Source organism: Ptychodera flava, chromosome 4 (assembly GCF_041260155.1).
Source record: "Ptychodera flava strain L36383 chromosome 4, AS_Pfla_20210202, whole genome shotgun sequence".
Lineage (NCBI taxonomy): Eukaryota > Metazoa > Hemichordata > Enteropneusta > Ptychoderidae > Ptychodera > Ptychodera flava.
Window position 1 is genome coordinate 17,139,152 of NC_091931.1, and position 18,185 is coordinate 17,157,336.

Below are 18,185 nucleotides of genomic sequence, written 5' to 3' on the forward strand. Positions count from 1 at the left end.
GATAAGGGGTCAACGCAAGGTCCATCGGGTTAAGGGGTCAACGCAAGGTCCATCGGCCCGAGAAGGAAAACATATCGGTACAAGTCAAACCTGTTTATATAAGAATAGATAGTCGAATCACGTGCGTACTGTTTGCTTGAGAGTCTGATTAAAGCTCTATTAGCTGTGAGTATACTATATTCATGCATCGCGTTTTTGAAAGGCAGCCACTCATCCTTCGAATACTGTCGAGGCCAGAAGTCTGAGACAACATCGATACGTTAGCAAATATTTGTGAATTGATAATTAGAAAACAGTAATCTGTGAAGGTAAGACGAAATGATGACTGAAGATTAAACCAAGAACAAATGAAAAATGCGTCCCCACTGCCGATATCTCTCTACTTGTGTCTTTCTTTTTGTGCGTCTGCTTCTCTTTCTTTCTGTCTGATTGGTGTCTGTCTGTCTGTCTGTCTGTCTTTCGTCTGCTTTTAGTCTCTCTATCTCTGTCTCTCACTTGATCTTTGTCTGTCTCTGCCTATGTGTCTGTATATCTCTGTGTCTGTCTGTCTGCCTGTCTCTGTTTCTGTGTCTGTCTGTCTGCCTGCCTGCCTGTCTGTCTGTCTGTCTGCATGCCTGCCTGCCTGCCTGTCTGTCTGTCTGTCTGTCTGTCTGTCTGTCTGTCTGCCTGCCTGCCTGCCTGTCTGTCTGTCTGTCTGTCTGTCTGTCTGTCTCTCTCTCTCTCTCTCTCTCTCTCTCTCTCTCTCTCTCTCTCTCTCTCTCTCTCTCTCTCTCTCTCTCTCTCTCTCTCTCTCTCTCTCTCTCTCTCTCTCCCTCTGTATGACTATCAATAATCTGACCATTCCTGCCCGTGAAATGTAATAGTATATCCCAAAACTGGTCGCAGCATTGTCTTTTTGTACAATATTATGAAAGTAATGGTCAAAGACGACCAATTTAAAGCTTTTTTGTTCGGATTAGACTAGACATTATGCACTTCATGTTCTGGTCTCCTGTTATTCGTTTAAAATTGCGATGTACATGTACATCTGTCAACTCCACCAAATAAAACCCGCACCACCTTGTTCTATTCTAGTTAGCATTTGTTGAGGCTAATGGTCGCTGGACACATTGAGCCGTCAAGCAAGGCGTGTGGAAGAAAATGTATCGTGAACAGAATTTTTGAAACTGAAATTTTAAAGCCAGGTCATATAATAGCACAAGAGAGGGTTCTTTTTACCTGTTTTTACTCGTCTTTATGACAAGAAGAAATTGGAATCCCGAGCAACTGATAATTTCAAGTTTAGACCGAGCAATATAGTTGCTAATTTTCCGAAATCAGGCACAGCGTGGCTGATATAACTCGCGAAAGCCATGTACGGTGACTTGGGACTTTTGAAGGTTGGTGACGCGGAAAGCCAAATATTTCTTGAAGGACATACACTTTTTACGAACTACCTCGGCAGAATGTGTAAATGCGTTAATATGTCGAAACGTTGCTGAAACAATTATCTTCATCTGTATTTGTCATTGTACGATGGCGTCCTCTGTAGACTTACTGTATGATACGCTTAACTTTTTCTCCTCTGGGCAACTGTAAAATGGTTCTCCCAGATGCTAACAGTGTCTTTTCGCACAAAAGAATTTCACATTAATGTAGTATTCCCTCATCTATAAATAACATCTTTGATAGTTGATTTTGCATAGAATGGACAGTAGTTGTACCGATAATCCTGTCGATATCTTCAACGGTTAAGGGATGTTAGGAAAAAACTCTGTAATGTTGTTAACGATTCCGGACAGATCTTGTTTCACATCTTCGTATGCGATGTGCAGGACACTGTGCTATATGGCGACTGTGGTTCCCTTGCAGAAAGACAAATGTGGCACGTTTTACAGGATTAGTTTACTTATTTGTACATTTTAAAAGACGGAAAATGTTATAATGTGTGATAAATTATGTGTTGAGCAACGTTTATGATTATTTTTTATTTTGTATGGTATTTGCGGGTACGTGTAAGGGCGATGGTTGAGGTTGGCCGGGCTTTCCCAATGAAAACGCCCCTATCCAAGGCTGTTTATTCTGTAACTTGTTTGTCGGTTCCCTAAATTCATTTTGTCGAAGTAAAGAAAACATATCTCATCAGCTCTTTTATATTTCACTGACCTAAAATTACCTGCAATACGGCAGACCAGAGGTTAAATTCTGAGCGTGCACGCACACGTTCGTATATTTATGGATCTGTGTATTTGTCATCGCCGTAGTTGTGGATACAATACAAAAGCTTCTCGTTAATTGGTCATGTTTTTAATGGAACAATGTGTATTTCAGTCGATGAGTTATTGCTTAGACCGAAAAAGGATATGTTTGTATACGTCTATACATATCGTTCTTTTAAACAAAAGAGAGAAAATTGAAGATGTCGTGTTCCCCTAAAGGTAACGTAGGGATGGCAGCCATTTTGAAGTTCAAATACCTGTTAATGTCAGCAATTTGTTTCTCTGGTCCCAAATTATGCGCGGTGACCCATTTTTATTCTCGATTTAATAAGAGTAAGTTTGAAAGTTTCATCGAGGAAAATTTGTGCAGAGGTTTATGTCTTTCATTTTCGAGGCGCATACTTCCTTACGAAAAAAGGTCAACAACTGTACGAGTGCGAAATGAAAATGCGCATGGCTTCGAGCTAACGGCGAATAAAACACCTCGGACGTTCGAACACAGCTACTGAGAAAACAAAGGCACCACGATACAGAAATAAATGAATGCATCACTGTAGAAAAAAGGCAAACGACCGATCAAAAGTAACATGAATATATTAAAACAAAGTGCCGATCAGAGCATCCTGGTTCGCCTTCAAGTCAGGAAATCATGAAATTGTCTGACCTTGCCAAATATTTGTAGTGGCATGGCTGACTTTAGGATGGACAAGGAGTAGACTGACTGACTATGTAGCTATCTGTGATAGAATATAATCGATCACAGTTGCTGTCGCCACTCATTCAGCCAGTGCTACAGGATCCGGTGTCGAGTTTGCATTGAAAAACACAAATGCCTTGGTAATTACCAATCAAGTCTTAACATTGTCAGAGAACTTGACAGGCCTCGTTTGCTGTAAGAGGGCGCTCTTATCGGGGCATAACAGTTGAAAAAGTCAAATGCCCCAATTACGACTTTTCACAGTGTTTTATTGATGCTATTTGCAAACTACAATTATGCCATGTTGTTGTACTTACACAACTTATGTGTCTGCTTGGTATAACACTTGTAAAAAGTAATGTACCGCGAAATTTAAATGTACAAAGTTTTTGGCTGCTGAAGAACAACTAGACTGCACTGAAAGATCCGTCACTCGAGCGCCCTCGAGCGACGGATCTTCCAGTCTAAAGAACAGCTTGAGATACAATTTAGACTGCGAAAAGACCCATTTATGCATTCACCGACCATCTCCTCAATGAGGTTTGTTTAGGCATTCATACAGTCGTAAAGGCAAAGCTGTTCCGACACGGAGGTTGTCGTAATGACAATCAGAATATGTTTTTTTCCCGATATTTGCATGGGACACCGAGGTAAGGCTCGGATGGATATGCGGCGAGGTTCCCACACTGACCCAGCTGAAAGCTACATTGCCCGATGTAGATATGATTAAGGTAGAACGCACCTCGGGGACAGATATTCGGACTCTCAATCTTTTACAATTCTCTTCTGATATACCACATGTGGGGGTTCATTTTAAAGCTCTTGGTAAAAGAAAACTTTTCATCGGCTTAGTTTTTCGAAATTCGAAAATTTTTATTTTTCTCCATAGAGTTAACACAGGGATGGCTGCCATTTTGAATTTCAGATATCGGTAAATCTTGGATAACTTGTTTCCCTAGTACCAAAATTTGCACGGTGACCCCCTATTTTTATTCTTGATTTTGAAAGAGAATGATTGAAAGATTCCTTGAGGAAAGTTAGAGCAAAAGTTTAAGTCTTTCACTTTCGAGGTGCAAACTACCTTAAGAACCAGTGTAAGTAGAATTAGATGCGATTGTGCAAATCAAATGCATACAAATGCCAGATGCAAAGATACCGCTGTATCACACAGGGGTATTAACAACCTACACCGATGGTGAAGTTGGTGTCTTACGGTGAAGTGGGACTACAATCTGCACTCTAAGTTATGAGTTGATCACGGTGGCGTTGAACATGACGCAATTTATTTTGCTCAAATCACTTTTTTCAATTTTCTTTTATTTGTTTACCTAAAATTAAGATATTGGTTGGATTCATCTTTTAGCATGACAAGACAAGCCGTCGTAAGTTGGGTGAGGCAGAAGTCTAAATTCATGCAAATGTTGCGAATCACCCCGTTTCCTGGCTTCTTATTTTTCTCCCGTTTTCAACACTTCATAAAAATCTTAACTTCACTATGGCTGGGTTAAATTTTGTGAAATTTTCAAATTATGCTCTTTAATACGGTATAAGAAATAACCAATTTTGTTTGGCAATAAAGTTTTTACATTTTGGATGAGAGTCGTTTCGTTTCACCAAATCACGATTTAATAACTTTTTTGATTGTCAGTCTTTCAACCCCTGCCATTTAAGAATAAGAATGGACCCGGGGAATATACTATTCTAGTTTCAAATGAGATACTTGATTTCACCAAGTAGCATAAAGTTTTCGACATAAGTTAATTTTTATCATGATTAATATCAAAATTGAGGCTTTCTACCTGAATATGTACCCCTTCAACCTTCGAGAAAATTATTGATACCATTCTAAACTTCAGATTCTCTACTTTTTGAAAACTATAATATGAGAGGGTTTTCGTGTCATCCTTTATAAAAAAAATACGGCTTTGAAAATGTATTTGTAAATGCAAGGCCACTTGGTGCCCTTCCAGTATGATGATTGGATAGCGACTCCCGGTTGCCAGGTGTACGTCAATATTCACGCTTATAACGACGGTTCTTCGAATATCTGGTATAGTTGCAATTCCTATCATACCGATACCTGGCGCATTTATGACAGTGCTTAGCACTCGGAATTTTTTGAGATATCTTTATTGTTTTTTTCCCTCGAGGCAGCAGTATTTCTGAAACACAAAATGACTGTTGTCAACAGATCGACCTGTCTGAATAGAATAACAAGATATTTGCACTTGGTAATTTGATGGTTGGATCCGGTTTTCGATGTTCTCTAATCAAAGCGACCTATTCCTACCAGATTCCGTCGGTTGAGTATTTTGTTAAAAAATTCCACTTTTGCTTCTGACTTTAAAGCATGTTTAGAGTATCGAACACACACCAAATAAACGTACAAATAAAAGAGCTACAGAAGATAGGCGTGTCAAATTCACGTTTCCATTGGTTATTACTCGCATACATTCAATTCGGAATGTGAAAAAATAGACACGTATCGTGGGGTCAAAGATTAGAGCTGCCAGGCCGTCGTCTCAGTTTGTCTCCTGTCATACACGCAGCGCTGGGACATTACGAAGCAAGACCGGTATTGTTTTCCAGCGGGCGGAAATGAACCGTCAGAGAATTTTGTACGACTATCTGGAATATCTCGCAAGAAGGCCTAGGTATTTAGAGGTGGGTTTATTAGGGGAAGAGTATGACTTTTAGTGATTTGTTGTTTTTAGAAGAGTTTGTTTTCACCTGTTCTGTCGTTATGTGCGGTACATAAGGTCGACAACATACATACTTCGTTTGCACATAGCACCAAGTTTTACATCCTTGTTGAAAGTGTGGGCCCTATTTATACTTCGCCTAATTTGCTTGTTCATTCAGACAATTGCGCTAATTGGCCAATTGGCCTGAAAGACAATAGCGTTCAAGACCTATTGTGGTATTTCTTAATTGCCAGAGATTTTGTGACTGGACTTCGTCAAGGCTATTTATGCTTCGTGAGTTTTGTCATGAAAACACCCAACAATTGAAATCCCTCTCGACTTTTCCGTCCATGCGAAAACACCTGTCCATTATTTCGCGGTCGCTTTAACCATAAACCGTGATAATTTGAAGATTAGCGATGCGTGCATCTCATTTTCCAATAAAATAATTTCCCGAGTGTTGGAATATTCTCAGAGGCCGTCACCTTTTTTCACCGGAATGCCTTTCAAGTTTTCTCCCGGAGACATTCTGTCTGCCTCTCCGTTGTCCTTTCTCTTGTTTATCCGAGTTGATTTTTTCACCTGCGTACTCCCGTACAAAGCCACTCCATCAATATGCCCTATATACATTACATGTATTCTGAGCGTTAACAATGTTTTTGTGTGTAGACTTCTTTAAAGCTCTCGACTATACGCCATAAACACGGCTTTACACGTTCGCGCCTCGATGAGGCAAAATCGCGATGGACTTCATACGCCAGGCTCGATTGTATCGAACGCCGGTCAAGATAAGTAAGGTATGCTTCGATTTTATTCAACGTACGTCTAACTTGTAGCTTCAGAACCACTCTCATACAAAATGTTTTGCGTGTGAGTTGTAGCCAATGCTGCACCGTAGGGACGCACAGCACTGAAGTTTACTCTTGCCAAAGTGGTTACAGGTTCCTTTGCAAAGTAACTCGTTAATATCTTTAAGTTTTCTTCGGTAGCGAACACTTTTCAGAGCACGGTGCCTCCAAGACTCTGCGGAGTAAAATCGACAACGGTCAAACTACATGTGTTACACTGAAAGCGTTGCACCTTCACGGTTCAGTTGATACTGCGCTTTTGACGTGTTCTGTAATTACTGTAACACCGCGTCGTTGTCAGCATGTATAACTCCGAGGTCAAAGGTGGGTTTACTCAAACCAATAATATTGACTGTAAAATCGATAAAGAAGTCCATAGGTCCTGGCATAAAACTCAAAACACTAGAGCGAGAATAAATCGCTCACGCTGAACCGATCTTAAGTGGCTGTTAACTTTATCCGGGTTTTGTGTGTGCCGAATGCTTCCACTCCCCTGTGGCACATACATGAATTCTGGTCTGGACTAAAATTCAGCTGCCAACAGTAAAACGAGTCATTGCACGAGTACAGACTGTTTACGAATTCAACACAAGGTATTTTAATTTCGATATGATATAGCAAGAATAGGACAAGAACCCGTATTCAACAAACAGAGCAATAATGTTGGCTCTGAAAACCGAACAAACATAGGCCTTTACAGCAAAAAACTTGCCTATTATTTCCAAAGTACCATATTCGTCAACGTTTACTGTTTGATAATCCATTTTAAGCGAGTTCTAATAATCACAATTTCTAAAGTTGCTACAGACTCATACTGTCAGAATAACATTTTAGTGTTTGATGTAAAAATTGTGAGCAAACCGTCGTTAAATACACCGATATTCCATTGGCAACTATCGATAATGTTGGTGACGCACCGTACAGTGACTCTACTGGTAGCGCGTTCTCCGTCAAACTGACTCAGGAATAGTTTTATTTCCTTCAATAGTGGACAAAACCTTAAAGGAACGCCTTCCTGGGATTAGTCTTAAGTTTCTCATCCCAAACACCGCAAATCTCGTCTGACGAAAACGGGGCCACTTTCCAAAATTCTCGAAAATACAAGCCTGATCTTTTGTGCACTTGAGGCGCCTCGCTGGTTTGAAAGTAAACCTCAACAAATTAAGGGTTGTTATTCTTCATGCAACGTTTTGTTGCTCGTTCTGTTGCCTCGCCTATTCCGATACTTTAATGGTTGTCTCCAGAGATGGTAGGTACACACTGTAGTTGAGCTCTTCCAGCTATTTTGTACACTGTTGTCACTCAGGGTTTTATTTCAGCAAATTTAAATTTGTCTGTTTAGTCGGTGTGATCGCGTAGCTTAGCGAGCACAAATTACACCAAAGCATTGGGGCCGACTCGCAGCGATTTCGAAGCTGTTATCCAATTGGTTGGCAGAATCTTACCGTTATAATGAAATAATACAAATAAACTCCCTAAGTTGCTGTGACAATCGACCAATCAGATATAACCTTGCAAACACGCTGCGAGTCAGCCAAGGCACTGTCCCTCCATCACGTGACCTGGCAAAAACCTTATCCGGAACATACGTAAAAACAGTAAATATAAATAGGAGACAGGGAATGACTGAATAAGTTGAAAATCTTTATTTACACATCCAAAACAAACAAAAAGACGCTAAGCGACGAGTGGGCTTTTTTAGATTTGAGCCATACACTGAACAAAGTCCACATCTCTCGACCAGTGGCAATTTATTGCAAGTACGTCATCGTCAAACGAAAATAAATGACGAAGACGAGAGGTATTTTACATGTAAATTATTACACTGAAAGTTTTCGTTGCCAAGGTTGATAGTAATGTCTCGCAGTTTTGAATTGCACTTATCGATCAAACAATTAAGTTATTACACCCACTCACAGATTACTTAGCCAGCATTATATATATATATATATATATATATATATATATATATATATATATATATATATATATATATATATATATATATATATATATATACTATCTACTGTTGATTGACCAATCAGAGTGCTCAATTCAGGGTGTTTTATTTACTCGTAAAGCCTTTGTCACCAAATTCTTGAAACGAATGACAGCGCCGTAGTAAAGTACTGTCCAATCAAAAGTGAACATGTCATATTCTGTAGACATCTGGTACGTTTTTAAGTCGGATAAAACCCTCGTACTCGGGCTCTTCTGGTATATTAATTCCAACCCTAGGATAAAATGTCTCGGCCTGCGGCCTCGACATTTTATCGTTGGGTTGGACTTTATATACCAGAAGAGCCCTCGTACTCGGGCTTTATCCTATATATATATATATATATATATATATATATATATATTATATATATATATATATATATATATCTATATATATAAATATATATATATATATATTATATATTATATATATATGTATGTATAGGATAAAGCCCGAGTACGAGGGCTCTTCTGGTATATAAAGTCCAACCCAACGATAAAATGTCGAGGCCGCAGGCCGAGACATTTTATCCTAGGGTTGGACTCGGGCTTTATCCCTTAAAAACTATCGCCCCTAACTGATATACTTTCGTTTTCAATGTGTTTACGTCAACCGTCCCCTTTGTCAATGTAACATGTTTAGGATATGAATTAAAACTTTTATTTGTGAAATAGCCTTCCAATGTAATGGAATATCCTATAAATGCCCTAGGGCACATTATATAAATGCCCTAGGGCACATTACATAAATGCCCTCGGGCACAGCAGATTTTGTGTTGCAGCTGGTTTCCGCTGTGTTACCAAATTTGAATATTAAAACGTACCAGATGTCTACAGAATATGACATGTTCACTTTTGATTGGACAGTACTTTACTACGGCGCTGTCATTCGTTTCAAGAATTTGGTGACCAAGGCTTTACGAGTAAATAAAACACCCTGAATTGAGCACTCTGATTGGCCAATCAACAGTAGATAGTTTTTAAATATATGTTGGTGTACGGTTCCGTGTGTAGAGTCTCTGATTTTATTCAGTCTGCGGTCAAGTACATAGTTAGGAGTTTGACCGGACTTAGAGGCACGGCATCGTGTTTGACTTTGACATTGTGACTTCATTTCATCAGTCGATTGGCGAAACCATGCTACAAACCCAAGATCATATTGCGCTCATCGACGTATCGTTTTCTTCCACCTATACGGGGCGCAGGTTGTTTACAGTTCATAAAGGGATAACTTATTTGAAATTTCATGGAAAAGCAAAATTCTGATTGAGGACTTCGGCTTTTACAGAATGTCATAATCCATTCTCTTATTGCGTGCTCTCGGTGATATGGCAAATTTGGTGTTGACGATACTGCTCTTGTTATTGCCATGACTGATCTCCAACACGGCTTAAGTAAACTCAACCGAAAAGAGGAAAAAAATACGGATTGTTATTAGTGATGATCTGAGTACCGATTGTCTGCCCGGTACACCTCCTGTGCACACCCACTCCCCATACATACATCATAAGTTAGTAGAACTAACAACTTCTTCCGTAACGGGAAAATGATCAAAATTACAACTAGTGAATTGGTTCCTGAGTTTTACTGTTGTACAACTGATGCAAGTGTCGCTCAGACTTTCACAGTTGGGGCACTACTCAAGTTACTGATGTGAAATGGTAACATACCAAGCCATTTCTGTGTTACCAGAGTGGCAACTTCGAAGAAAAAAATAAAGTTTCAAATGAAATATTTAAGACGCAAAGGAAACTGAGAGACTTGAGTACAGGTTAGGTACTGGTACTCTTTTGTCCCGGTTCTAATCATTAACGAGCAGTCACATATTTGTGAATGAACACCTTTGAGGAAATTGTATTTAACATGGAAGCCTAACTGTGGTATGTGTTACTCTCTGGTTCATTTCAGCCCTTCGAAAAGCTGCAGAGGGTGGCTAGAACAGTTCGCGTGGTTGCCGGAATATGCCTTGCCTTGAAAAGGTAAGCGATGCGTATATCAGTGGTCAACTGCTACTGGTAGTTTAGCTGTTCGCCATTTGAACGTCAACAGTCAATTCAAAGCCACGCTGTCATGTAAATATTGTCGTTTGGGCGCTTTCTAAGCGACTGCCAGAAAATTTGCAATCAGATCTGCTCATTTACTGGAATAAATCGCTTAATTGTTACTGTCCCAATACGTTTCACAAAACAAGCAATGCCATCAACAATACAACCCCAATGTTTATTTTCCGTCGACTAAAGGTTGTCTCTGACCGAGCAAACATCCTAAGTACCTTTATCTTGGTGAGAAGTCAATATGACAGCTAAAACTGAGTTTAGTACGCATTTCCTCGTTACTAACCACGACCAAATTACTCCAAAACAAAGTAATATGAGCTATAAGGTTGTTTTCATTTCCCCCCGACAAATAATGGATACAGATTTATTAAAATGTCATTTGCTTGTCAGATTTCTTTGAAATACGTTGATCAAGTGGTAAAAATATTGGATAATAAAAAACTCAACGACGGAATGCGAAAGTTACTTTTAAACGAAGGATAACAGTTGGCAAGTGAGACGGGCGATAAACACGTACAATCCGTATCTTTCTCGATATTTTAAAAGAATTTTTTAGTATCATGGAGGGTATGCTCCGCCGCACCGGGTTCAAGTACGAATATCACGGCAGCTCACGGCTGTGACGTCATCGCGCATGTCATCATCAAACAGGGTGGTTCCCTGTACACTGATTTCAATCGATAAACCCGATTTAAAAGTTATGTTTTTAAAAGTTATGTTACTTATTTGATTTCCATGGCCTTTTTTTGGTTTTGTGTTTCTCTTCCACAGTTACGTGAAGGAAGGAGAGACAAAACAATGGTCATTAGTGGAAATGCAGCTCAACCTCCAAGCTGATCTGAAAGACAGCCTCGCTTTCGATATTAATTTATTCAAAAAGTTCAGGGTGGTAAGACTGTCGCTAATTATTCTCCGTTTTTTTCTTTCTCAAGGCTGGTAGTGGGTGGACATTCTTCTGAGTTACTCGGGGAGTGCATGAATTCCTGATAGTTCACTCATTGAAATTAATAAAAAGTTATAACTATTTCGTGGTAAGGTTTCTTCTTTATCGAATTGTAAGACGGATCTTTCTCTTATTTTCTAACTTGTATTTGTACTTTGCCATCTTCTCACCATCTCGATTTCAGACGAGAGGCAGTGAAAAGCTCAAAAACATTCTCCTAACGAAGCCAGCAGACAGAACAAACGAAGACATACAAGTGGTTAGTATTTCACAAAGGGCTTTCTGCAGTGGGTAAACAGACAAGATCGTTTATAATAACACTGTCAAATTGCCAAAATCACAAAGTACGAACTAATCATTTCAGTCATCCAAAGGATGTAGCGAAGTGTTTGTCAGCGTCAGACGCCTACAAATATCGATCTTTTACACATTCCTGCGAGTAGGAACTGCTAATGGTAGTTGTCTTACGTCATTTTCCACGCGTTTTTGATTAATTTGTCGACTGTCACGGTGGAGAAGTAGCTTCTGTTTGTCATATATAGTGTTTCTGTTTTGCTGCTATGAAACTCTGTGCCTTCGATTCTGGACAGTTACACCCCCACCCCCTCCCCGTCCGCCGGAAAGTCACCATTGAAAGGTATACTGTCACCTGTTCCAATTTTGCCACAGTTACCATGGAAAGAGAAAATCTAACCAATCACAGATTTTAAGCGGGTAGCCGCTTTTAAAAACAGCGCCCTCACATGGGCATTTTGAATACCAAGGAACGACCCTCTGACCATATATGGGCATATTTAGATTACAGGTGACTGTATACCTTTAACCCTTGTCTGAGACTGAGCGATGTCTGACGATGGCCAAATACTCAGCGGGTAACGTCCTCAAACCGCTCTCACGTTGAGGCCTCATAATTCACGATCGGCCCGGCACAAGAGATTATTAACGAAGAGAAATAAACGAAAATATCTGCAAGTATCCTATCTGTATATTTCCCTGTTAAAATAGAATATTTTTAAGGTGGTTTCAAGGAGACTGCGGTGTGCTTAAGTATCGAAATTTCGAAACTCTTTTGGTTCACATTTGTGATAGCACCACTATCGTGTTGACTCTTTGTTTGTCGCCCTCACAGTTCACATTTCTACCTTCCTTGTTGTCTGTAGGTCATGGCTCTGTTACGGAAAAACAAGACTTTCCAGGAGTACCCGACAGACACACAGCTGGAGTTAATCAAATGCATGGTCTATCAGAGGTACACACCCGCAATTTCCCAATCTTTCGGTCGTATAGATAGATAGATATATAGCAGCTCAGGTAGTGTCTACCAAAGATTCATACTCTATCCGAACTCGCCAGCATAAGACGTTCTGAACGTCGAAATGAACACCTATCGTACGACGAATTCCAAAATCAAGTTTGACATCTGTTTAACGACGCTTATTTCGAGACGAAAGTAGTTTAAGGCATAATAAGATGTATTGACTGATTATTAATTCTCCGTCATGAAAAAGTTACCCACCTCGAAAAATAAGTTTCCAATTTGTGATCTTTTTTCCCGGGGAAACTTCTTCAAGTTGTGCTTTCTCACAATCATGGACGAAAACATAAATGTTTGGGAAGGAAATTGTTCACAGCTACGAGCATTTGAAATTGAAAATGGCAAGTATTATCTGCGTAGATTCTAAAAAAAATCAGAAGTGAAAATTTATACTTGCCGTTCAGGTTTCAAAATAAATCAACAGAAACACCGCCAAAGGGTTCCATTTAGAAGCCCATAAATGCGTCAAAGGTGTGTTCTACCCGAAAATCAGAGGAAAACTTCATCTTCTCCAAAGAGCCTGAAATCTAGACCGCTGTCTGTCGATACGTGTTCCAACAATATGTGAAATTTGTGTGCAGTGACATCATGATTACGTCATGATTTCGAATCAGCTATCGTAGTACTGTGTTGATTTTATTTTCATTTTCAGGTATGAGGCAAGAAGAATCATTTTAAAGCAGGGTCAACGACCCTTTGCGTTTTACATCATACTGTCGGGGACGTGCCTGGTGAATATTCGAGAGATTGACGAGAAAACAGGCAAACCGATGGTTCGCACTGTGCGTGAGATTACAGCAGGGGATCACTTCGGGGTGAGTGCTAGTATACAAATGTCACACAGTCCCTCCACCCACACTGGGCGGAGTGTGGATGACAACCTGTAAAAAGCCGGGTCTCTTATTAGCACAATTTTGATTCTTTCAAATTTGAATGGAAGCGATACATGCAAAGTGAAATTCAAAGACATAGTAGCTGTAAAATTTGGTTAATCGACGAATAACAGCAACTTGTGACTCAAACTTGAAAAACTCAAACAAATTAAAAAGAACATTTGTCAACTGAAGATTGCAGTTTCGAGCGCCCTCGGTCGATGGTATCTATGATCGACACAATGCAAGCACAAAAAATGTTAATCATGAAATTATATCGTCAAGTTTGAGCTTATGCACAAATAGAACGAGAGCCTATTGTGATTTTTTGTATGTTGTAGAATCACTCGCGTTATTGTCTCCATATATTAAATATGGATGTAGTTCTAAAAACGTCGGGTAACATACCAAGTTTTCAATTAACATATATTGTTATGTTATCATTATTATTATTATTATTATTAATCTTTATTTAAACTCGATAACTCCATAGGTGAAACACCTTTTTCATGGAGGTCGAATAGACAAAAGAAATTCATATTACAGCACCAACTTGAAAACACAAAAAACACAGAAGTAAAACTATATAAAAAAAACTACGACGAGGCATCAGACAAGTAAATAGAATACAGAAAGTTGTTACAAGATTTCTAAAAACTAGTCAGTGACTCAGAGTCCCTGATTGATTTAGGGAGATTGTTATATTCATCCACACCCGCAACAGACAAGGTGTTTTGATAAAGAAGTGTACGTGCTTTGGGAACTTGAAGGAGGTTCTGGTTGGAACAACGAAGTGATCTGGAAGGGATATAATTATCGAACATACTGGTTATGTAATCAGGGGTTAGATTGTGAGTTGCTCTGTAAATTTGGGCCGTACGGAAATTAACTTGAAACGAAGTTTCAAGTTGATGGGCAGCCAATGAAGCTGAGTATACATTTGAAAAGTGGAAAGAGGCGGAACAATGTCAAGAATAAGTCTCATTGCACGTCTGTGTAGATGCTCCAATGCATAGATATTGCTATTGGAAGTAAAGCTCCAAACATTAGAACAGTAATTGATGTGTGGTGAGATGAAACAGTAATAAAATAGCTTGCGTGAGTGGAGAGGAAGAAATTTTTTGACGCGTGCCGAAAGAAACAATTTGGAATTGATTTTGCTTTCAATGGTTGAAATGTGTTCACACCAGTCTAGGTTATTAGAAATAGTGACCCCTAGTAACCTCTCTGAGGAGACGCGGTCAATAGTTTTAACGGCCAAAGTGAGGTTGAAGTTTTCACTGTCAATGTGCCGTCTCTTCTGAGAAGTTGTGACGATCATTGATTTTGTCTTACTTGGATTGATACAAAGATTGTCAGTAAGACACCAAATGTCAACTATTTGTAGTTATGTCTTTGGAACTCGCCGAGTGAATGTAATGATATTGTTATCCTATTTATTTATTTATTCATTTGATATTCTTTTTTTTAATTGTGTTTTTGTTTGTTTATTCTTGATATTTGACTTTGATAGGAAATTGCGTTCATGAACAACTCGACGCGAACGGCGACGGTAGTGTGCAAAGACGACGTTGAACTCTTAGTGCTTCATGCTGAGGTAAGTTCTTCCGTTCACTCAGTCGTCTGTGTCCTTTTTAGCCTCGAGTCGCATAGCATTCTCTCATTTCTGATATTCTACCAAGAAATACAATTGTCCTGTGCGATAGATGCCTATGGTGTCCAGTGCTATCTGTAAAAGTTGCCGTCTCCGTTCATTTTGCTTGTTCGTATACATTGTCCCCATACCGTCAGTATTCAGCGTGGATTAGGGTTTTGGTATAGACATTACAAAACATGTTACAGAAGATTTATCAATCAGTTTAAGCCATAAGGGGATTGATGAGTAGTCTGTTTTGTAATGTGTCCAAATAAGGATTCGATATAGTTCAATTTACAGCACAATAAGGTCGTCAAATTATCTGTTAACTGCTAATTAAGAATCTCTCTCTCTCTCTCTCTCTCTCTCTCTCTCTCTCTCTCTCTCTCTCTCTCTCTCTCCTCTCTCTCTCTCTCTCTCTCTCTCTCCTCTCTCTCTCTCTCTCTCTCTCTCTCTCTCTCTCTCTCTCTCTCTCTCTCAATAGGATTTCAATAGGATCATTCGACAGCCTCTGGAGCAGAAACGAGACAACTTCATTGACTTTTGTAAATCGTTAGACCTATTTCGAAACTGGCCGATCGACAAATTGCGGGAAAATCGACAAGGATTTACATATCAGTATTTCATGTAGGTCGCTCAATATTGTTGTTGTCATTTTAGAAGAAGAAGAATAACTTCTTTGGCGTTTCACTATGGAAGGATATTTTTGGCTTTACACAAGGCAGCTTATTGTAGAGCATCACAAAATATTGTACCTCTTACCCATCGCATCTCAGCTGCATCGCATCGAATCGCAAACCCTGCCACTGTCAGCTGACTTTCATGCCATGCTTTCATTACAGGAAAGACGCAGTCATCGTAGAAAATTCCAAGGATTCAAATAGCATAGTAATAGTCAAAACGGTAAGCGTTGATACCTTGCTATGATCTCGGACGTGTCAGATATTTTCCTTTATTTTGTTTTCCAACCAACAACACACATAGAGAAAGGGTAATTAATCACTCCCAACATCCCAACATCCCTACAAAGTCTTTGCTCAGCCAGGAAAAGCAGTTACTGTTGTTAATTATGAGTTAATTATAATTATACAATTTCTCATTTTGGTCACACGTACGAGCAACGATAGAGCTTTGTAAATTTTGTTCCCACAGAACCTATACTTCAGGTTTTAACGCGACCCAGTACACGATACAACTCAAACACATACATTACAGCACAGTTCCTCCGGACTGTGAATACACATAGCGTTAGTAAAATTGTCATTGGTTGTCAAAATTTTTGAGTGTGTTTTCTGTAATGCCACAAGTTTTATAAATGCCAAATATGATAAATATACTGATATTTTTCTTGTTTACATTTTTATTCATGATAAAATCAAAATATGTCTTCACTGCAAAGTGAAGTTTATCGGCGTATTCATTGTCCAGCTATGCCATCCATTTACAGGGTAAATGCAAGGTAGTTTCCAAGATCTACGAACTCAAAGCGAGACGACGGCCGGTGTCTGGCGGTCAGCTTCAGTCACATTTCCCGCTGATTGATCTGAGGCGGAGGAAAGAAGCGATGTCTCCAAGGAGCGGTGAGTGCGGTTTTTCTTGCCTTCACAGACGGTAGTTTATTGGCAGAGAGCTGTTTGAGACTCGGGTTGTTGGTTAAGTTTAAGACTTGGTCTTTATACGACTTTCAATAGAAATTCAATCTCCTAAAAAGGCGAGCAGAAAATTCTGAACCTGTCGCAGAATATTTTCTCATCGACTCATGACAAGTAAAAGTCTTACACCAAGGAAGAAATAATTGATACAAAACTATAGAATCTATGTGAAACCAGATTTCCAAAGTCGTAGAGATTTGTCTGAGTTAATGATCATTTTTGAGCTTTTATCATATATCAGTATTGTGTCCTGGTATCTGTATAGGCTGTTGCCAGGGGATGTTTTAGCTCCCAGCCAATGACACTTATGAAGAATGGTGAAACATTACACAATGGTATTACATATTTATTAAACCCCATTGTTAATATACAATATCGTGACGATACGAAATCTACTTTTGCTTTTATAAGCTGACGAGGACCCGTTTAACGTGAAAGGTTTGTCTTCATAGATTGTATGTGTGACGTGGAGAGTAGTGCAACAGTCCCATTCGACCATGCAGAACAAGTGCGACATATTGTCATAAGAGAAATTAAAAGTGGATTTTTGATGTTGTGTATAGTTTAACTTTGAATCTGATTTTTGAGTGTAGGACAATTCCTGTGTTTATATTGCTGTGTTCCTTTGATACTTGTGTGTGTGACGTAGATTAGTCTTTCACGCTCCCTCACACGGTGGGTGTTCAGTAAATGTCATGAGTGTGACTGTGATGCATTAAGCCGACTTGACACTGCAAACTACAGGCAGTGGCCGTTATATGCTGAACCCGTTTAAATGGCGTCGTTTTCGGTCTGTGCACCCTAAGTTTGATCGACTTTGTCTTTGCAAACCCGAAAGGAGTAATGCCCCGTCAACCATGGAATTCTGTATTACATTCATCTCAGATATTTCTAATATTTTCCTGATGGTTTATTCATCATTTCCCCTCTCAGTGTCGGCAATACCTCAACGAGAAGTTCCCCAATTCACAACCGGCTCCTACTACTCAGGCCAGTCTTCGCCAAAACCGAGTAAGCCAAAGCAAACGACGAGTAGAAGAAATTCGAACAATGCAAGACATTTACAAAGACCTACAGTTCCGAAGGTTCGAATTCATAATACATATTTTTTTCAATCTTATCTTAAACGTGACTTCTATGAGTTACAGGCTTACGAAAATTGTTTTGTTTCTAACATTACATAGCATAATGTCCAATCACGTTACAAAGGCTATTATAATTTACACATTTATACCTTGAAAAATAACAAAATGCCGTTTTCCTGTAATCCACTAGATTCCGG

General features: G+C 39.3%; 1 protein-coding gene across 7 annotated transcripts in view; it reads left to right on the forward strand.

The window, feature by feature from the left end:
- Positions 1-18,185, forward strand: part of LOC139131035 (cyclic nucleotide-binding domain-containing protein 2-like) — a 77,729-nt gene that overhangs the window by 54,853 nt on the left and 4,691 nt on the right. For 3 of the 7 annotated variants that reach the window (XM_070696950.1, XM_070696951.1, XM_070696952.1), the window contains 10 exons: positions 10,337-10,407; positions 11,257-11,374; positions 11,613-11,687; positions 12,589-12,677; positions 13,396-13,558; positions 15,129-15,212; positions 15,736-15,878; positions 16,094-16,154; positions 16,699-16,831; positions 17,837-17,988. In XM_070696950.1, the coding sequence (XP_070553051.1) occupies positions 10,337-10,407; positions 11,257-11,374; positions 11,613-11,687; positions 12,589-12,677; positions 13,396-13,558; positions 15,129-15,212; positions 15,736-15,878; positions 16,094-16,154; positions 16,699-16,831; positions 17,837-17,988 (1,089 nt within the window). Of the gene's footprint in view, positions 1-5,402; positions 5,560-6,178; positions 6,377-10,336; positions 10,408-11,256; positions 11,375-11,612; positions 11,688-12,588; positions 12,678-13,395; positions 13,559-15,128; positions 15,213-15,735; positions 15,879-16,093; positions 16,155-16,698; positions 16,832-17,836; positions 17,989-18,185 lie in introns of those variants that run through there. The other 4 variants (XM_070696953.1, XM_070696955.1, XM_070696954.1 and 1 more) reach the window with 2 other exon arrangements.